At 39.9% G+C, this 18,601-nt stretch overlaps 1 protein-coding gene across 6 annotated transcripts in view; it reads left to right on the top strand.

Moving 5' to 3' along the window:
* Nucleotides 1-18,601, top strand: part of nrxn2b (neurexin 2b) — a gene marked incomplete at its 5' end in the record, with an annotated part of 459,423 nt that overhangs the window by 159,751 nt on the left and 281,071 nt on the right. For 4 of the 6 annotated variants that reach the window (XM_083665752.1, XM_083665751.1, XM_083665750.1 and 1 more), the window contains 2 exons: nt 2,228-2,251; nt 13,983-14,144. In XM_083665752.1, the coding sequence (XP_083521878.1) occupies nt 2,228-2,251; nt 13,983-14,144 (186 nt within the window). Of the gene's footprint in view, nt 1-2,227; nt 2,273-13,982; nt 14,145-18,601 lie in introns of all 6 variants that reach the window. The other 2 variants (XM_083665749.1, XM_083665754.1) reach the window with 2 other exon arrangements.

Raw genomic sequence — 18,601 nt, 5'->3', positions numbered from 1 at the left:
TTGGAATTATGGGAGGTGGTGTAACGTCGTAGCCCCACTGGAGGACTGGCCAGGAGATGTTGTTGCGTAGTCTCTGTCCCTCTGTACTTGTTCTGTCTTGTTGCTCTCTTTCCTGCCTTTTACTACACTGTGTTTTTTTTTTTCATCTGAATCGTGAAAAGATCATCAGTTTTAAGAAGATTAATTTTTCACTTGCATTTTAAGACTTTCTGTTTAGGAACTCCTTGAAGCTCAGGATTCAGACATCAAACACACACAAGATCTATAACCCTGTGAATTATAATGTGTCTCTCTCACAACGCTGCTTCACATCATTGATATCAGTCCATTAAAAGAGACACAAAGTCATTGTCACCTTCATAGAGGCCACATTTGTCTAATTTAATAAACTATTGTTTGGTTTACAGTCCTTTGAATCCATATTACATTCACGTTTTGATCTATCTGACTGTGTTTTTGTAAGAGACACAAGCACAGTTAGGTCTTTGACGAGGAAGAGAAGCACAGATATGCAGATTTACACCCACTATTGGAACATATTTACCTAATTAATGGATTAACATGAGTCATTAGAGGCAGAGTGGGGATTCTCAGCACTGCTTTAATGTGACCTGGATCAAACAGTGGGCGGTTGCTTCTACCAACTCATTGCCTCTTTGGAGCTCAGATATGTGGCTGTCACTTACACTCACTCCCACATATATGCACGCACACACAGTAACCCGTAACCCATCTGACAGATGCACACACACACACACACACACACACACACACACACACACACACACACACACACACACACACACACACACACACACACACACACACACACACACACACACACACACACACACACACACACACACACACACACACACACCTGCTAATGAGGGAAACATTGGTTAACATTACATGAACATACCATTACGTAATCACATGACAACACGCACATCTGAAGTGTTATTTTCACCATTTCCAGCACATTTTGGAGAAAATTAAAATAATCATTTGTCACAAAGAGTTTAGATTTCTAACATACGGTAGTACTCATTTTGTCTTTCTTTCTCCTTAAGGGCAGGGGACATGGGTCTTGGTTGTTTTGGAAATTGCTTGAATGACTGAATATCTCCCTCTTTCAGAAGGCAGACACATAGATGCTGGTTGTGCAAAATGAATGCATCTCTCTCTCTCTCTCTCTCTCTCTCTCTCTCTCTCTCTCTGTGTCTCTCTCTCTCTATCTCTCTCTCCAACAAATATGCAATGAATGTAATTTTTTGTTGATTTTCTTTCCTTTCTTATGTATCCCATTGAAATTGAGTATCTGATTGACTATCATTATCAACACTGTTATGTCTTAGCCATTTTAACTATTGTGATATTTTTGACCATTTACATTTTGCAATGTTTTTTTTTTTTCTGGCTTCTCCCCATTTTCCCTAAACTGGCTCTTGAACAAGATCTTGAGAAAAAGCAACTTGAGAAAAGTTTGCCCAAGGAAAAATAACCTGCCAAGCATTTGGAATATGATTGGCCACTCCCAATGCAAAGGAATTCCGATTCTAATGGAGCATGTCCCTCCCACCAGCCACACCCACTGCCACGATTAGCCTATCAGAGGGATTACTAATACTGATCTGCTTTTCCTTCATTCCCTTCCCCACTCAAAAACAAGACCCATCCCAAAACTGCCCCAATCCCCTATATGTGGAAATTGATTTCCTAACTCTTGTCTTTTTACTAACAAAAAGCTTCAGAATTCTCCAATTTGTTATGTTCTTTTGTGGTTTGGTTTTCCTTATCCTCTTTAATTTTCAACAACTAACATTGTGTCATTCACGGAATGTGAGTCATCTGTTGTTTTTCTACTTAACTTGCGTACTTACGTACTAACAAATAATGATATTCTTTTATATTTTATATTTTTTAACAACCCTCTATTACAAAAAAAGAAAAACTTTTAGCAATTACTTTCTTTATTTCTTTATTTGGATGATTTTTATGATAATGACAAATACAAGAAATTCTACTTTATTTATTTTTGGACATTTGAAGGATTTATTGTTTATTTTACTCTTGCCTACTCTCAGATGAACCTGTTTTAAAAAAGAAAAAGAAAAAAAAGAAAGCGGAATCTCTTTTTATTTTTATTTTGAAGTGTCCTTTATTGAGTTCACGGTTTGTCATTATTTTTTTTTTCTTTCCCCCCCCCCCCTGTTTTCTCCTGAAGCACGCAGGCATTGGACACGCTATGGTAAACAAACTGCATTATATGGTAGATATCATTCTAATTGTCTTATACTTTGGTTTGCCCTGGGTTTCCGTTCCCTCTTTCTATTCTGTATGCTTTACTGAAAATACGAACTGCCATCGATTTCAAGGTAGCTGAAAAATTCACCTCTCTATTCGTCTTTACTTTACTTCCTTCTTTTAAGTTACTGCTGTTTACCATCCTATACTCCCTCCTTCCTAAAAATATAACCTATTCACTGAAAGAGGTCTTTCCTAAAATTATGAATTTTACAGTATTTTAGAATGTAGACATTTGTTTTGTTACTTTGAGTTTACTTTTCTTTTTTTTTTGCTTATTTTTCCTCAAACACTATCCGTATGAAGAAATAAAGAATAATTTTAGGTAGCAACTTCTTGATTGACTATGACAAAACATAAACGATATGTTTAACTTCAGTTATCTACTTTTTTTTAACCCCTATTAATTTTCTATCAAGAACCTAACTTAAAGTGAACGTACACAGCGGACTCCTTTAACAGAGAAATACCCCTGCTATTACAACCCCAGTGACAGATAGTAAGAATATTAGGCATTGAGATATACAGTGAGATTTATCTCTGCGCTCATTATGGTTAGGGTTTGGGTTACTGTTATGCTTGCTGCTCTCAGCCTTTGACGTCCAATTACTCAAATGACAATATTTGGTGCACTATTGTGTTAAAGATATGTGTATAGATAACAATTATTAAGATAGTCAAATCATTCTTAAGGGTTCTTTATTGTCTTTTTACAGAGCATGTAAAAAAGTAAACCTTCCTGTATCTGAACCTAAGCTTATAAAACACCATTGATTTTGTGAGCAAGAGGTACAGTATATTGCTAGGTGTATAGACAACATTTTGATATTTGGCCACAGGTGAGTCGGAATGCCAAGAGCTCTGGTACTGTGGTACTTTGCTAGCTACTTGATTGTTTGTTGAGTTGGTATTTAAGCCTCCTGGTCTAGTGTCTGAAGCCCAGGTCGTAAAGCAGGCCTCAAATGAGGGCTTGATCCCATTAGAGGGGCCCTTGGCTGATTTATGACTGAGCAAGGAGCTATTCTGTATCCATACTTGGACCCACACCCACGTTTACTGATATACTAAAATCATTGAGCGGGAATATTGTCCCCTGTGTGCCACTCAGGCCTCCTTGTGTATAGCTAGAACTTTAAGATAGCCAGTAATTTGCTACGACGTATTTCTAACGGAAGCAATTTATTAAGTTTACTAAATGGTGTTGGAGAGAGGATAGGCTACAGTAGTTGGAGTGGATACTGACACAGTTGTTTTGTTACTAGAATTGTGATAATCTGTGTCAATAACTCAACAGTATCAACAGTTATGAAGTATGCACTGCTACTTGTATAACCAAGTATGGGCTACTTGTATAACCAAGATAGCAAGGGATTCAGTCCATTTTCACCTCAACAAATGGCCATGGTGATCTGATTTCTTACTTCCTGTCACTGGACTTGCAAAAAAATGTGGGCTCCGCTCTCCTCCCCCCACTGTTGCATGGCACGTAGGGATATCTCTTGGAATGTCTCGACTGTGTCCGATCTACTGTCTCCATCAACACTAACACTAACTCTGTACCTCTTAGTTTACTGGCGTCACCGCTCTGCATGGAAGACTTGACCCCTTATATTTTTGTTTTTGTTTTTAATAAACTGATTACATGAAGTATATATGTATATGTATATATTGTGGCTATCATATATACATACATATATCAATCGTTTTAATACTATCCGTATGGCCATATAACCCCTTAGCCACACCCCAGTTGTTTTTTTTAGGAGTTTTTCTTTTTCTTTTCTTTTCTTTTAACTTTTCTTTTCAAAATAACTTACTAAAACGAATAATGACCTCACTCCTTACCTTTCAAAAAAAAAAAAAAAAAGAAGAAAGAAATAAGAAGGGAAAAGGGCTTTTCATTTTCCAGGTGAATAGAGGAGTGATGCCTATAGGAGGCTGTCTGAGCAATCCATCATAACACAGCTGAGTGGGAGTCAAAGGAAAGCGCTGGAATAAAGGCTGCATACTGTACAGAACACAGACAGAAACTGTAGCTAATCAGGGGTTTCATAAGGAAATGAGTCTATCAATCTACTGTTCAGAGTCAGAGTTACACTGCCATTAGTGTTTAGCATTACTGTAGTTTCTATCTGTATGTAGAATAATGGAGTGAAAAGGCATGGTGTGTGCAGAGGGAGCTAGCATGTGCCTGGCATGGGGCCTACATGCCTACATGCACATACAAAAAAGCAGTCGGGAGATAAATCCAAGGCATTTCATTCAGTAGCTGTTAGATTTAACAGTTGGAACGCCACGCTCACCCCTCTATTCATGACTGAAAGTGGATGCTCGCTTTCCGCTCTTAGATTTTCCAGTTCTTTAAAACCCTCTCATTTTCTGTTGATTTCATTTTGTGATTGTACCATCGGGTTCAGTCCCTCATCCTACCATTCTCAAATCATTGCACCCTGTTTGCATGCTCTTTTCTGGCTAGCATCATAGACATCAGCATCCTCACAGGGTGTCTTCGCTGCACTAGCCCAGCGCGTGCCAGTCTGCACGCGTGTCTAGATGGGTTTCATCATTTTGCATTCTTGTCCTAATATCACTTTAACCTCATAGCGTTTTCCTTTACTATTGGTCTGGTGTTGTGGTGCCTTCCTCTCCATTTCCTTTTGAGTTTCCTTTCCCCATTGCCGCCTTCTTTCAAGTGTTCCATTTTGGGTTTCTGTTTGATTGTTTGGTCTGTTTGTTTTGTCTGATGGAACTCCTCTTTCATTCCATCCATGTTGTCATTTATCCATTGACGTGCATGGCCCGTGTATCACCTTATTAGCTTGGATGGAATCATTATGTTTCTTCTTAACCAAAACAAACCCTTGTCACAAAAAATAACACACAATCAGTCCAAATCTGATCTTGTTTGAACAAATCAAACGGCAGAGGACTTTGAAAGAATCCTCCAATTGTTTTTACTACTACTCCTACTACTCTACTAAATTTACTAAAACAAACTGTTACTAATACTACTGTTTGAATCAAACCTTTGTTGTAACTGTACTAACAACCATTTTTGTGTCTGACTCTCCCTTACTTACTAAACTAACTGATTTCGTTCACCCTCCAACCCAACTCCTTAACTCTGCCCAACACAACCCAACTAAAGCCCCTCTCTTTACCCACCCCCTTAACATTTGGGAATGATGTCATAAGAGTTTTCCTTTATCCCTCTGCGCCCCCCTCGCGCACCCCACCCCCCCACCCCCTCACTAACCGAGAGTTGTAGAATAATGGACCTGTCCAATTAGCCTTCTGAGCTAAATATGGCTAAATATGGCTGAAGACTCCATACTCATGGCTGAAGGATCTCTCTCTTACACATGCACCGCGTCCAGTCACTGATCAAAGTCCAGCTGCCAGACACCTGTCGGAGGATTCCTTGTTGAATAAACCCCCCTCTCTGCTCAGATCTCCCCCCACCAACTTTCCTGGCATAAGGGTGGGAGTCAAAGGTAAAATGGCATGCTTGCCAGGAACATGACCCAACATTTGGTTTCGGCCTGTCTTTGTATGTGAAATGTTGAATTAATGTTGACAACTAACTTTGCTTGACAATTGTCAATGTGGGGTGTATGAGTTCTTCTAGCAGATACAAACTCTTCTGAGGGTAAGTAGTATGAAATGATCAGGTTGAAGACTGTGAACACTATGAAGCTAAGTTCAGTATCAGGTAAGTAATGCCCTGTCAAGGTAAGATTATCCATTCCCCTCAGCTGTGCATGGGATTTATCAAACATAAACACATTTAGCAATGTCAGTGGTACAGAACTGTTGTTGATGTGGGTAGACAGTCCATAGGAAGTATGCATGTGTAGCATAACTTGGAAATATTGCACAGGTCAATTGTAGTCCTTTAGGGCCATGCCACCATTGTGTGGATGAAGGCATGATTGATTTCATCAGAGTTGTACAGTACATTCCTGGTCTTCTTATTTATGTAATGTAGAAAGTAAAGGTTGAACCATACAAAGCACACCTGCCTCTGATAATTGAAGATACAAGATGTACTTTGGGCATGATTAGCATACACACTTCTTCCCCTTTGATATGGGAAATGCATACAGTATGCTTCCAGGAACATATGGCTTATGCACTTGTTATTGTTCCAACACTCTCATACTGGAAATACAGCGACTAAGCTGTCAGTAAGAACTCTGCTTTGATACTCTCCCCAGCCCCACTATGAAAGACTGCTTGCTTGGCTTCACTTTGACGCACTTTCCTAGGCAACAGTCTACTAGTCCACAGAAATTGTTTCCGGTTAGGAGGCTGAGCCACACCAGACCATAGAAAATCAATAAGGACAGTGGATAGACCATGTGACTTACTTGATGTGTGTGTGTGTTTGTGCGTGCGTGCGTGTGTGCATGTGTGCGTGCGTGCGTGCGTGCGTGCGTGCGTGTGTGTGAGAGTGTATGTGTAGAGACCTTAATAATTACCGCCCAATTTCCAAGCTATCTTGCTTAGCCAAGACCCTTGAATCTTTAGTTAACTGTCAGCTTCATTTGTTCCTGAGTAGAAACTGCATTTTAAATACTTTTCAGTCTGGTTTTAGATCTGGTCACAGTACTGTATCAGCTGTATCTCTTGTTCTAAATTATATTGTATGTGCTCGTGACAATGGACATCACTGTGCTGCTCTGTTCATTGACCTGTCCAAAGCATTTGATACAGTCGACCATTCACCATTCATAGATAGGCTAGTCTCTGTTGTCCTAGATCAGAACGCCTGCCAATGGTTTACAAGCTATCTCGCGAATGAAACCCAATGTATTGTTACTGACTCTATTCAATTGTTTTCTGGAAGTCATTGTTGCACTTTTATGCTGATGATACAGTAATTTATTCATCTGCTCCTACATTGAGAGGAGTGTTATCTATTTTGCAGACAGCCTTTGACTCGATCCAACGGTCACTTCTAGAGCTTAAACTTGTTTTAAATTGAGCAAAAACAAAATATGCAATTCTCTAGATCCCGCTCTTTGAAGGAAACTGATTTCAATATTTGCACTTTGGATAGTTCTGTAATTGAGAGAGTACTCTCTTACAAGTACCTTGGGATTTTTATTGATGAAAAGCTGTCCAATTCAAATTCCATGTTGATGAGCTGACTAAAACGTTTAGGGTGAAACTTGGGTTATTTTATAGAAATAAATCTTGTTTTTCGCATTATGACAGGAAGCTTTTAGTACAGTCTACTTCCCTGTCAGTACTTGACTATGGCGACATTATCTATATGCACGCTGCCTCTACCACCTTGAAACAGCTTGACACTGTTTATCATTCAGCACTTTGTTTTATTACTGGTGATCATTTTAGAACGCATCTTTGTAATCTTTATCAGGCAGTGGGCTGGCCATCCCTGGCCGCTAGGAGAACGCAGCATTGGCTCCTGTATGTTTATAGAGCAATCTTACAAAAGCTACCTAGCTACCTGACATCCCTCATCACATGGCGTTCTAGTCATCACCAAACAGGATCTCAGGATAGGTTAGTTCTTGAGGTCGCTCGAGTCAGAACTGAGCTGGGAAAAACTGCTTTTAGTTACTGTGCCCCTCGAGCTTGGAATGAGTGTAAAGAGACCATCAAATTGGATGCCTTAGTCTCTTTGGGCAACTTCAAAAACATGATAAGTGAAGTTGAGGTCAAGGTCTGTGCATGTTTTTAAAGGATGTTGCCATAATGTTTATCAGTTTTAATGTGTGAATGTATAAAGTTTTTGTATTGAATTTGTCTTGATGTGTGATGTTTTTGTATTGTTTCAAAACTGCTTTGTAACCAGGGCACCATTGAAAATGAGACTTTGGTCTCAATGAGTCCCCCTGGTGAAATAAAGGCTAAATAAAAAATTAAAAAATGTGTGTGTGTGTGTGTGTGTGTGTGTGTGTGTGTGTGTGTGTGTGTGTGTGTGCCTGTGTGTGTGCCTGTGTGTGTGCCAACATGTGAGGGTGCATGCCAGTGTGTGCGTGTGCACATATGAGTGAGAGCGTTATTGTACAGTATGTGTGAGCATATGAGCATGACCGTGTGCATGCATGTGTAATGAATGTGTGCATCTGATTATATTATAGCTCTCTGGACACAGGCCCTTGCACAGGCCCCTGATGACATGATGACAGGGTATCCACTTGATGGAGACCTCTTGCCAGCGGCTTGGAGTCACAGAGCCCCACACGGTCAATGAGCCACTGACACGCTCAGTCAAGCACAGCACAGGGCCCTGCTATTAGAGCACCAACATGGAGCTGCACTCCATCAAGTCTAGCCAGTAGAACAACAGGACCATAATTGAATATCCTAGGTTTGAATACTTTGGCAAATACCTCTTACCTCACAATAGTAAGTATAACATAAACACAAATTCAATGTTTTTTTTATTTTATACAAGCACAATGTTTAATGCCAGAGAAAGTGATACAAGATAAACAAATGAACATTAACCACCCCTCCATTGTCTCCATAGTCAAAAGGAACACTCAATTCTGTCCCATAGTCAAAAGGAACACTCAATTCTGTCCCATAGTCAAAAGGAACACTGGCCTTGTGACAGGGATGAGAGGGACACACAGCACAGCAGAGATCACATCTCTCTGTATCAAGCATTTTAGAGGGATTTGATTTAGCTGTAACCTGTAATGAAGGGTTGTGTGTGTGTGTGTGTGTGTGTGTGTGTGTGTGTGTGTGCATGTGCATGTGCATAATGGATATTGGAGGAGATGGTCAAAGTCAGAGCAAGCATATAGCGGACAAACTAATGATAGTTTGTGATCCCTGGTTTGGGGGAGATAATTCAATTTGTAATTAACTATACTGTAAGGTGTATCCCAATAATTAAGTGCTTCTGTAGTAGTAAATGGTAATGCTTATTGTTTGATTAAAACAACATCATGGTGTAGATTTTACTGTATTTTATAATTGTGTCCAGAACAATAGCAGTCTATTACATCCATTAAAATGCATCAGCATGATCAGAGGCTAGCCACAAGGCAGAGAGAGAGAGAGAGAGAGAGAGAGAAAATGATGTTTATCACCCGCATTTGACTTTTGTGTGTTTCAACAAGTCTGCTGTTCCTTTGAATTTCAAGTGCTTGCTCATGGGGCTAGAACAGCATGCTGTGTTTTATGAAGAATATTGCGATCATGTAATGGAATCAATTACACAACACTTATTCTGTTGTCGGATTAAATGGAATGGCTGGTTGAAGTCTTCTTGAGGACATTCTATTTGCAGTGAAGGAACACAGTTGGTTTGGCACGAGAAAGAGTGGGCTGTCAAGGCACTTATAATGTAAATAAAGTGGAGTCTGAAATGGACCTGCATCCAATACATCAATATGAAGTAATTATCTTTGGGATGACAAGTTGATCAATTTCCCCCATATGTATTACTTTGCTCCAGTGACAACAAGATTGAAGCTTTTAAAGAATAACATTAGAAATTGCAGTATAATTTGTAACAAGTGAAATCTCCAATGTTTAATGTTTCATAGCTGGACATTTTATCCCTTTAACGTATACACTTTAGTAGACTAAAGAAGATTAATAACATGCTATATAGCGGCTTTTATGAAAATCAAACGAAAGTTAACACAAAATCAACATGAAAGTTTACTTTAGTAAACTGCACAAACTACACAACATATTTCACTGAGCCTTGAAAGTCACATACTGGACCTTTAACAGGCTAAAGCCTCATACACACAGACTACGGCATGCATTTGCAGTCCAGTGGAAGTCCCAGTGCTTTTCAATGGGGACCTGTGCGAACGATGCAACACTGCATCTGCGTTGTGTGCCGCATGCCACACACGTTCAATGTATTCATGCATCATGGATTGCCATAGATTGTCTATAATCTGTCTATAGTTTGAAGGGGAACGTGGTAGAAAGAGTCAATATAACTCCCCTACTCACCTACTCCACCATCTACTCCACACTTTGTTCCTCAGCCCTTTCTTCTGATCCCCTTGAGCAGTTTAAGCAGTATTGCCTTGTAGTCACTGTTGCCTATGAGGGTCCTGTCTTGTGCCTCCCGGGTGTAATTTATAGTCCTTACATCAGGGTTGTAACCATTCAGCCACAGAAAACAGTTACAGAATTCACATACATTATTGTATGGGTTACTTGGAGAGGATTCACCATGTAATACTGGCACCAATAACACTAATACTTACTCAAAGTAAAGCAATGGATGTGTTGACCATGAGATGAGTGTATAGTGTTACTGCCTCTCCACCTGCCTGATTCCCATTATGTACAATGGGGAGGAACAGTATGTTCGCAGAGAGTGCACTCTCAAAGACTGAAATTCAGTAGTGTTTGATTTGCAAATGAGTGGCTACATAGCAAACATAAAGAGACCGTAGTACAAAGCTCATTTTAGAGGATTGATGTGAGTGAGTGTGGGTTTGTTGTGCATGCGTGTCAGAGAAAGAGAGAGAGAGAGAGAGAGAGAGAGAGAGAGAGAGAGAGAGAGAGAGAGAGAGAGAGAGAGAGAGAGAGAGAGAGAGAGAGACAGACAGACAGACAGACAGACAGAGAGAGAGAGAGAGAGAGAGAGAGAGAGAGAGAGAGGATGAACAGGTTGCATGACAGGTGGTGAGTCCAGATTGTGGTGTGTGTGGAGATGAATTGTTTCTCTCTTTTGGGGTCAAGTAAAGAGGGGCTGACTGCACCCTGTTGGAAAACGGTTTTTTACAAAGCCCATTTACAACGCAATTCATACTAGTGTTTGAGTAGTGCATTGCATGAACAGAAAACAGCCTAAGAGCAATATCCAGGCATTGTATCTATAGTACTATTTTAATGTTTTATTATTTATATTGGCTTCATGCAAACTGTCTTTTGCGGTGTAGGTAGATATTTACCAGTGAATAAATACAGAAACTATATTTTTGGGGTTGAAAATCATATTTGAATTTCATGTTCATGTTCACCACATTTGTGATCATACAATAATTGCATGCAAACCTTATAGAAGTTGTATTACTGTATCAAAACTGTCTTACTGTATCAAACATCCATAATGCATGAGTGTATGGCATGAATTTGAGGGGCTCAGAATACTGTGGGGGGACAGAATGGAGGGAGAGAGGGAGGGAAGGAGGGAGGGAGGGAGAGAGAGAGAGAGAGATGGAGGGGAGAAAGAGGGATGGATAAACATTTTTTGCTAATGTCCCATTTTCCCTCTTTCAGCTGGAATCCTCACAGGTGTCTGGCAGCTGGCTGACGCTCCTCCATTAATGATTTACTAACGATCCTAACTACTGGACCCAGTGCCAGGCTAACGTTGGCACAGCCTGGCAGCACCCGCTATACCACCAACCTATCCACAGCAAACACAGGGCCTGCAGCCAAACCTGCACAAGCTAATTGCTCTTGTTGTATTTATTTGTCACCACCAATATTCGTCTGCAATGCTGAAGACAGTTCTAATTGTGTCTACAGTATTTGAGATGCCTGCTCTTCAATATCACCTAAGAGGAGATCATATCCAATAAGGTGTCTTCAGTGGACCCCTCTGTTATGATCGGGTCTCCATCAAGTTCACTCATACTTGGACTTGGAATCACTCGGCCACTTGAGACGAATCGATATGTGCACTAGCAGTAACTTTGCGACCCCTGCTGTCCTCTCCCTTCCCCCTCAATCTCCCCCCTCAGAAGCCCTCTCCACCCCTACAGGACCCTCAGGCGAACCTATCGAACCTATTGAGAGCCCCATCCCTGAGATTGCCTAGAATGTGCCTACCACCTACCTACAAGTTCCCTTCTTAAACCAACTAAACGGGGCTCTCTGAGCCTCTCTCGCCAAGTAGTGACAGCAGACATAAAAATGGGTTGCCCTATTCAGAGGGAAGTACAGAAAAAAAAGACAAAACAAAAGGAAAAGCTGAGCGCTCAGCTGGGGAGGGACCTTTGGAGTGCAGTTGTCAGGGTTCTTTTCATGAGAGAGATAGCTACCACGGTCATAGCACTGTTTAACTCCCTTCTCAGGCACAAGGAAGGGCCTTTCATTTGGTTTATTTTAGTGAAATTCAAAGTGCATGATGAAAGTCATGGAAACGAGGATCATAATGAAGTTATAACCCAGTTGTCAACATTGGCTCTCTATTAATGAGCCTTATACCATTTGATTCTGAATATAATCTTAACTGAAAGAAACACTGAATCGTTTTAAACAGTTCAGAAAACCCTTGCTATTCACTACATAAGCAAAATCAGAGGAACAGTAACTTATGTTCCAAGCTCTCGATAGAGCCTTGTTTATACTGTGTGTGGTACAGTGTGTATGTGGAATAGCAGATGTCAAATTAAAGATTGGAGAGCATTGTGGCTGCTCCAGCCAGGGCTATTAGTATAATTACACCATAAATTGGTATCTGACTGCAAGATCCGATCCAAATCAAGTCGCTTGGCAAGGCACGGCTGCTTTTCCTCATGGCAAACACAGTCACAATGTAACTCAATTACCCAGAAACATTCATTATTAGAGAATGCTTTGATGGTCAACATTTTGTCTACCTTAATGATTAGGACAGGTTGTGCATTCAATTCTAAACACCTTATTAAAACCGGTTATAGGGAAATTAGGTCTTAATATATATGCAGTGCAAATCCATTTGCACTGCATCAAAACATACATCGGTGACACCATTTATAGGTGATTTTCTTTCCCACCCCAGATAGTATACGTGTGACAATGAGGCATTTGGTGTTACATGTTAATGAATCACCCCTCTCATCTCAGCTCTAGTATAATCAAATTAAGGTCAACTCACTATGGCTCTGCACAGGATTTCCTTGTGTGTCAGTAATACTAATGACACAGGACAATGCTTTATATTCTGGAGACAGAGGGAGTGTGTCTGTATACCTGGTGCCTTTGCAAAAACAGAACAATCTTCCCCAAAGGGCCCCGGGGGAGCTTCGACAACACACGGTTGATGCTTTCATACCTTGAAAGAAAACACAGACTGTTTGGCACCTCAGTCAGTGCTATCTCCCCCTATCAGCTCCTCGCCGCTACGTTTGATTCTGCTTGGCGGTTCATGCTCGGTTAGTGATCAAAGACGCCACATAAACCTGTAACCTCTCACAAAAGACAAGGCTCTGAGCAATTACATGTTAAAATAATGTATCTTTACAACAACTGTCTTGTTTGTAGTTAAATACAAAAGGGAAAGCACGAAGAATAGTCAATGTTTGTCATATTTACAATTTCTGTAAAGTGATACTCACAATAACATTTTGATGTATTGCTTATTCAGAGATTTTGAGCAAGCAATAGATAGAAATTATGCCTTGACCACGACTAAACGTGTTCTACATAAATGATTTTAAGACCTGTCATCAGAGAATAAAAACAGTGGTAACTTAACAGTCCTTGTGGTCAAACCCAGCAACTGCACTCCAGAGTGACACCCCCCTGAGTCATGCCAAAGCAGCCAATCGATACAATCGATAATCGACACAACATAGGAGACAGCACCACCTACCGCCAGTGTTTAATCCAACTTCTTCCTCTCCTTTCCTCCTCCTCCATTTTCTGCTCTCTTTCTATCTTTTTCCCCCTCTCCATCTCCCTGTCCCTTTCTCTATATATCTGTCTCTTTCGGGCGGTGCCTGTGACAGGTAACCATATCAGTGGATGGTATTTTGACCACCACTGGTTACACCCAGGAGGACTATACCATGTTGGGTTCTGATGACTTCTTCTACATTGGAGGGAGTCCCAATACCGCTGACCTGCCTGGCTCCCCTGTCAGCAACAACTTCATGGGCTGCCTGAAAGACGTGAGTGTATCTCTGACCAAAGAACCTACATTATATACAGGAGAACTCCCACTCCCACAAAACATTATATTTTGTACCAGCAGCGGGGCCCATGTCAGTAAGGACAAAAGAGAAAATGCATAGGGTCCAATGGAGCTTTCCCTAACAAATGGGTTTCTAAAATTATTTCTAGATATTAAATGGCAATCTGACTTATTTACAATGACAGTTAATATATATGGTTAATATGATGCAAATATATAATATTATTTTTATTTTCCGTTTCCGTGTTCCGCTTAGTCAGGACCAGGTCAAATGGCTGTGCTGTCAGTCTCTAACCTACTGTAGCCTAATGCTAGCAGTTTTTGCAATCATAAGTCCAGTCTTACATAGAAACGAAAGACTTTTAGTATGACATTGTCTATATTTCAATATCAGTGGACAAAGAATTTAAGAAAATAAAAGATAATGTAGGCACACTTTCTTTTAATTAACAGCCCCCCCCGATTACTAACCAAAGTACCCAGAGTGAGGTCTGTAGACCTCCATTTGTTGACATCAGTGTAATAATTGAATTCGATCAATACCATGCAAAAGATATTGCAATATTATAATGTTGTGTTTAGTCATGACTTAAGAATCATTGGAATACCATTAGTATTTTAAAGCGCTTACATATTGAATATAACATATTGACAGAGTCACTACCGATCTTCCGCCGTAGATTGAAAACCCATCTCTTCAGGCTACATCTTAACAGTCCTTCCTAAGACCTCTTCACCCCCACTTCCCCCCTGTACAAGTTATCTCCTGTTAATAAATAGTAATAAAAAAAAATATATATATATATGCCTTCTGGCATTACGACTGCCAATGTCCCCTGGTGTGAGCATTGATTACTTTGTCTTATGATGACTGTTGGATAGATGATTCACTTACTTAAACAAATGTATTTGTTGTAAGTCGCTTTGGATAAAGGCATCTGCTAAATGCCATAAATGTAAATGTAAACATAATTGGTTTAACTCTACAGTTTGTAAAAAAAATAAAAAAAATAAAACAGACCACAATTTTATTTAATAATGATTTTATCAAATAAGGTATAATTAGAAAATGAAAATAAAGGCAATGGGTGCAGTAAGTGTTTCATTTTGTACAGATACAACAGTAAACATGTATTTAGAGTGTTATAGCAAAGGGTCTGAATACTTATGTACATTAGGTATTTCAATATTTAAATTTTAATAAATCTGCAAACATTTCTAAAAAACGTGTTTTCGCTTTGTCATTATGGGGTATTGTGTGTGGATTGATGGCAAAACATATATTTTTTTATCCATTTTAAATTGAGTATAACACAACAAAATGTGAGAAAAGTTAAGGTGTTTCCAAAGCCACTGTATTCTGTCTCTAAGCCACTGTATTCTGTCTCTTTATTAGTTTTAATTAATCATATAATAATTGCTCCATCCTAACTTAATTACACTCTTACAATTACATTTTCATTATTTGGAAATAATCTAAATCTATCTAAATATCCCAGATGGGCGCATAGCCTCCTAAGGCACTTTTGGTCTTTCTCATTAAGATTAGGCTAGTTTTACCTGCAATACACAAACACAGATAGAGAGAGGAAGGAAGTAAAAGTGAGAGAAAAATAAGAATGAGAAAAAAAGAAAGTGTAATATTGCGAAGAGCATATGAATGAAGCAGGTGTTGAAGAGAGAGACGATAAGGTAGAGATTGAGTGAAGGGATGAGTGAAGTTGTTAAAAGGATGCAGTGTTAAAAGGAGGAAGAGGAGGATCAAAAGGAAGAGTGAGAGAACTACACATACTACACATACCTACAGTATACTACACATACCTACAGTGTATATATATATATATATATATATATATATATATATATATATATATATATAGAGAGAGAGAGAGAGAGAGAGAGAGAGAGAGAGAGAGAGAGAGAGAGAGGGGTGCAGGATTAGCTGTGGACTGTAGGTGCAGGATTAGCTGTGGTGTGTCAGGGCTGTGGCCATACTTTCAAGCTGCCACTGTAGCAAAAGGCCTTTGATACGCCTGGCCAGGGGCACCCAGAAGCAATAAATCCAATGATGGAGAGCAGGCCAGAGAGAGTTGAAAGAGAGAGAGAAAGAGTAAAGGAACCAGCAGTCTCAAAGAAATCTTGTGTGTGTGTGTGTGTGTGTGTGTGTGTTGAGGGGGGGGGGGTGCGTTGGGTTTTGGGTGTGAAAACATATCATTCCTTTTTTCACTTTCACTCTTCATACCCACGTTACTGCCCATCTCTCTTCCATTCACCACCTCTCCTCCCTACTTGTGACCTTGCTATCCTCCTCTTTCACACCATCCTCTCTCTCTCTCTCTCTCTCTCTCTCTCTCTCTCTCTCTCTCTCCTTACTCCTCTCTCTCTCTTCGGGCATTTGTGCAATCAAGTCAATGCCAGTGTGGTTGGTTTGCCAGCTTTACCATCCTGACAGCCAAATTAAAAATTGATTTCTTCGACTGATTCCACACACTAGCAGAATGCATCTCTTCTCCCTCACTTCCCCTCTCTACCACCTCCATATTATTGCTCTATCTCTCTGTAGCTCCCTGTCAGCCTCACCTTGTGATGATGATAGAATCTCCTGAACTCTCCTCCCCCAATGCTCTCATTTCAGACACATTTACACAGGGACCTCCACAGGGCCCTACCACACTCATATCTCCATAATGGGAAATTAGTTCTGAATCCGATGATTGTGTGCGAGCGTGAGTGATTGCATGTGTTTGCCTGCATGCACGTGTGTGTTTGTTTGTGTGTGTGTGTGTGTGTGTGTGTGTGTGTGTGTGTGTGTGTGTGTGTGTGTGTGTCTTACAGAGAGAGTGATACTGATTTGATTCAATGAATCAAAGTCAATGATTAGATTTCAGGTTGCTCTTGCTCTCTTGGTCTAGTTATGTTCTAGTTTAAGTGGCACTCATGCATCTGAAACATTGCAAGAGTAATGTATTCTCTTAAAAATGAGCCTACTCCCAAGTCAGTCTATTTTTCCTGGTCGCATATACCATTGTTCTATATTTTAGTTGGCATTGACACCCTCTGTTGTAGTATTTGTTATGGACAATTTTGACCAACTAATGTCCCCTTCCCTACACACACACACATGCATGCACACACACACACACACACACATGCACACACACACACACACAAACACACCCTGGAGCATCAGCAAAAGTGATTATGTCTCGGGCCGCTGGACTGCATCGCTTTGGCTTTCCGACTTTCTCAATGACAACACAAATCAATTCAGTCACCCTGAAGGAGAAAAATTGCCCAGCGATAGCGAACCATCAGAACATTCAAAAGCATAAGCCGATACACATGTCATCCGTTCAGACATACTGATGGGGGGCAACAGAAGTTAATCCCAGAGAAAATGTCCTATGGCTTTTTTTCAAGCCATTAAATAACCTCAGAGAAAAAATAACAATCGCATCATGAAAAAAGAATAATGCATTACTATACTTAAAAAAAAAAATCTGAAGTTGTAAAAGTCATATTACCTTTCATGCACATCATACATTTAATGTACACAGTTTAGGTTAATTTCAAAAGTGCATGCTCATTTTATTTTGTCAGGAATCTCATACTGTAGCTTTGATTAAATAAGTTATATGTCTTTCAATGAAACTAGACACTTTCCCTTGGTTTGTGCTTGAGAGAAGCAGACAACGCTATAGCTGTTCAAACCTAGAGTTGAATGCATGCATTCATATCACTAACATACAGTGCTGCTTGAAAGTATGTGAACCCCTTGTACAATTACAGATTTTTTTAGTTTTTACCATGAAATCTTTATTTAATCAGAACCAGTCTTTTTTATCTAACATAATAGGTATTACATATTTACCAATTCCATATGTTGGCTTAGAGGAATCATGCATCTAGTAGAAAAACTAAATTATAAAGAAATTAGTCCAGGTGCAAAAATAATTGAACCCCAAGTTGCATTGGTTAAATCAAGTAGGTAAGTAGAATCAGGTGGGTAAATAATTGGGTACCAAATGACCAATCAAACGAGAGTTCTTTAGGAAAGAGTTTGGGTGGGACTCTGATAAACAGAGATAAGAAACCTGGTCAGTTTTGTGTTACCCATACAGGTGAATGCAAAGCACACCATGCTGAGAGGAAAGGAAATCTCAGAGTACATCAAGAAGACGGTAGTGAGAGTATTGTGTTTAAGATAGATGGCAGGAATAATGCAGTTCGAGACAAGAGTAACGTTCAACTTCTTTAGTTAACTGTGCCACTCACACTGACAACACATTCTCACCCCGCTAACCCGAACAGCCCTTACGCTGTTACCTGCACTACCTAGTAGCGTCACTGAGTGCGCATAACATCAAATGCACATATATAACAGTCTGGGGAAGGCTATAAAGTAATGTTACGGCCGCCCGTATGTGTCTCTTG

This window comes from Argentina silus, assembly GCF_951799395.1.
Source record: "Argentina silus genome assembly, chromosome: 1".
NCBI classification, from domain to species: Eukaryota; Metazoa; Chordata; class Actinopteri; order Argentiniformes; family Argentinidae; genus Argentina; species Argentina silus.
This window is presented reverse-complemented; position numbering and strand designations above follow the sequence as displayed.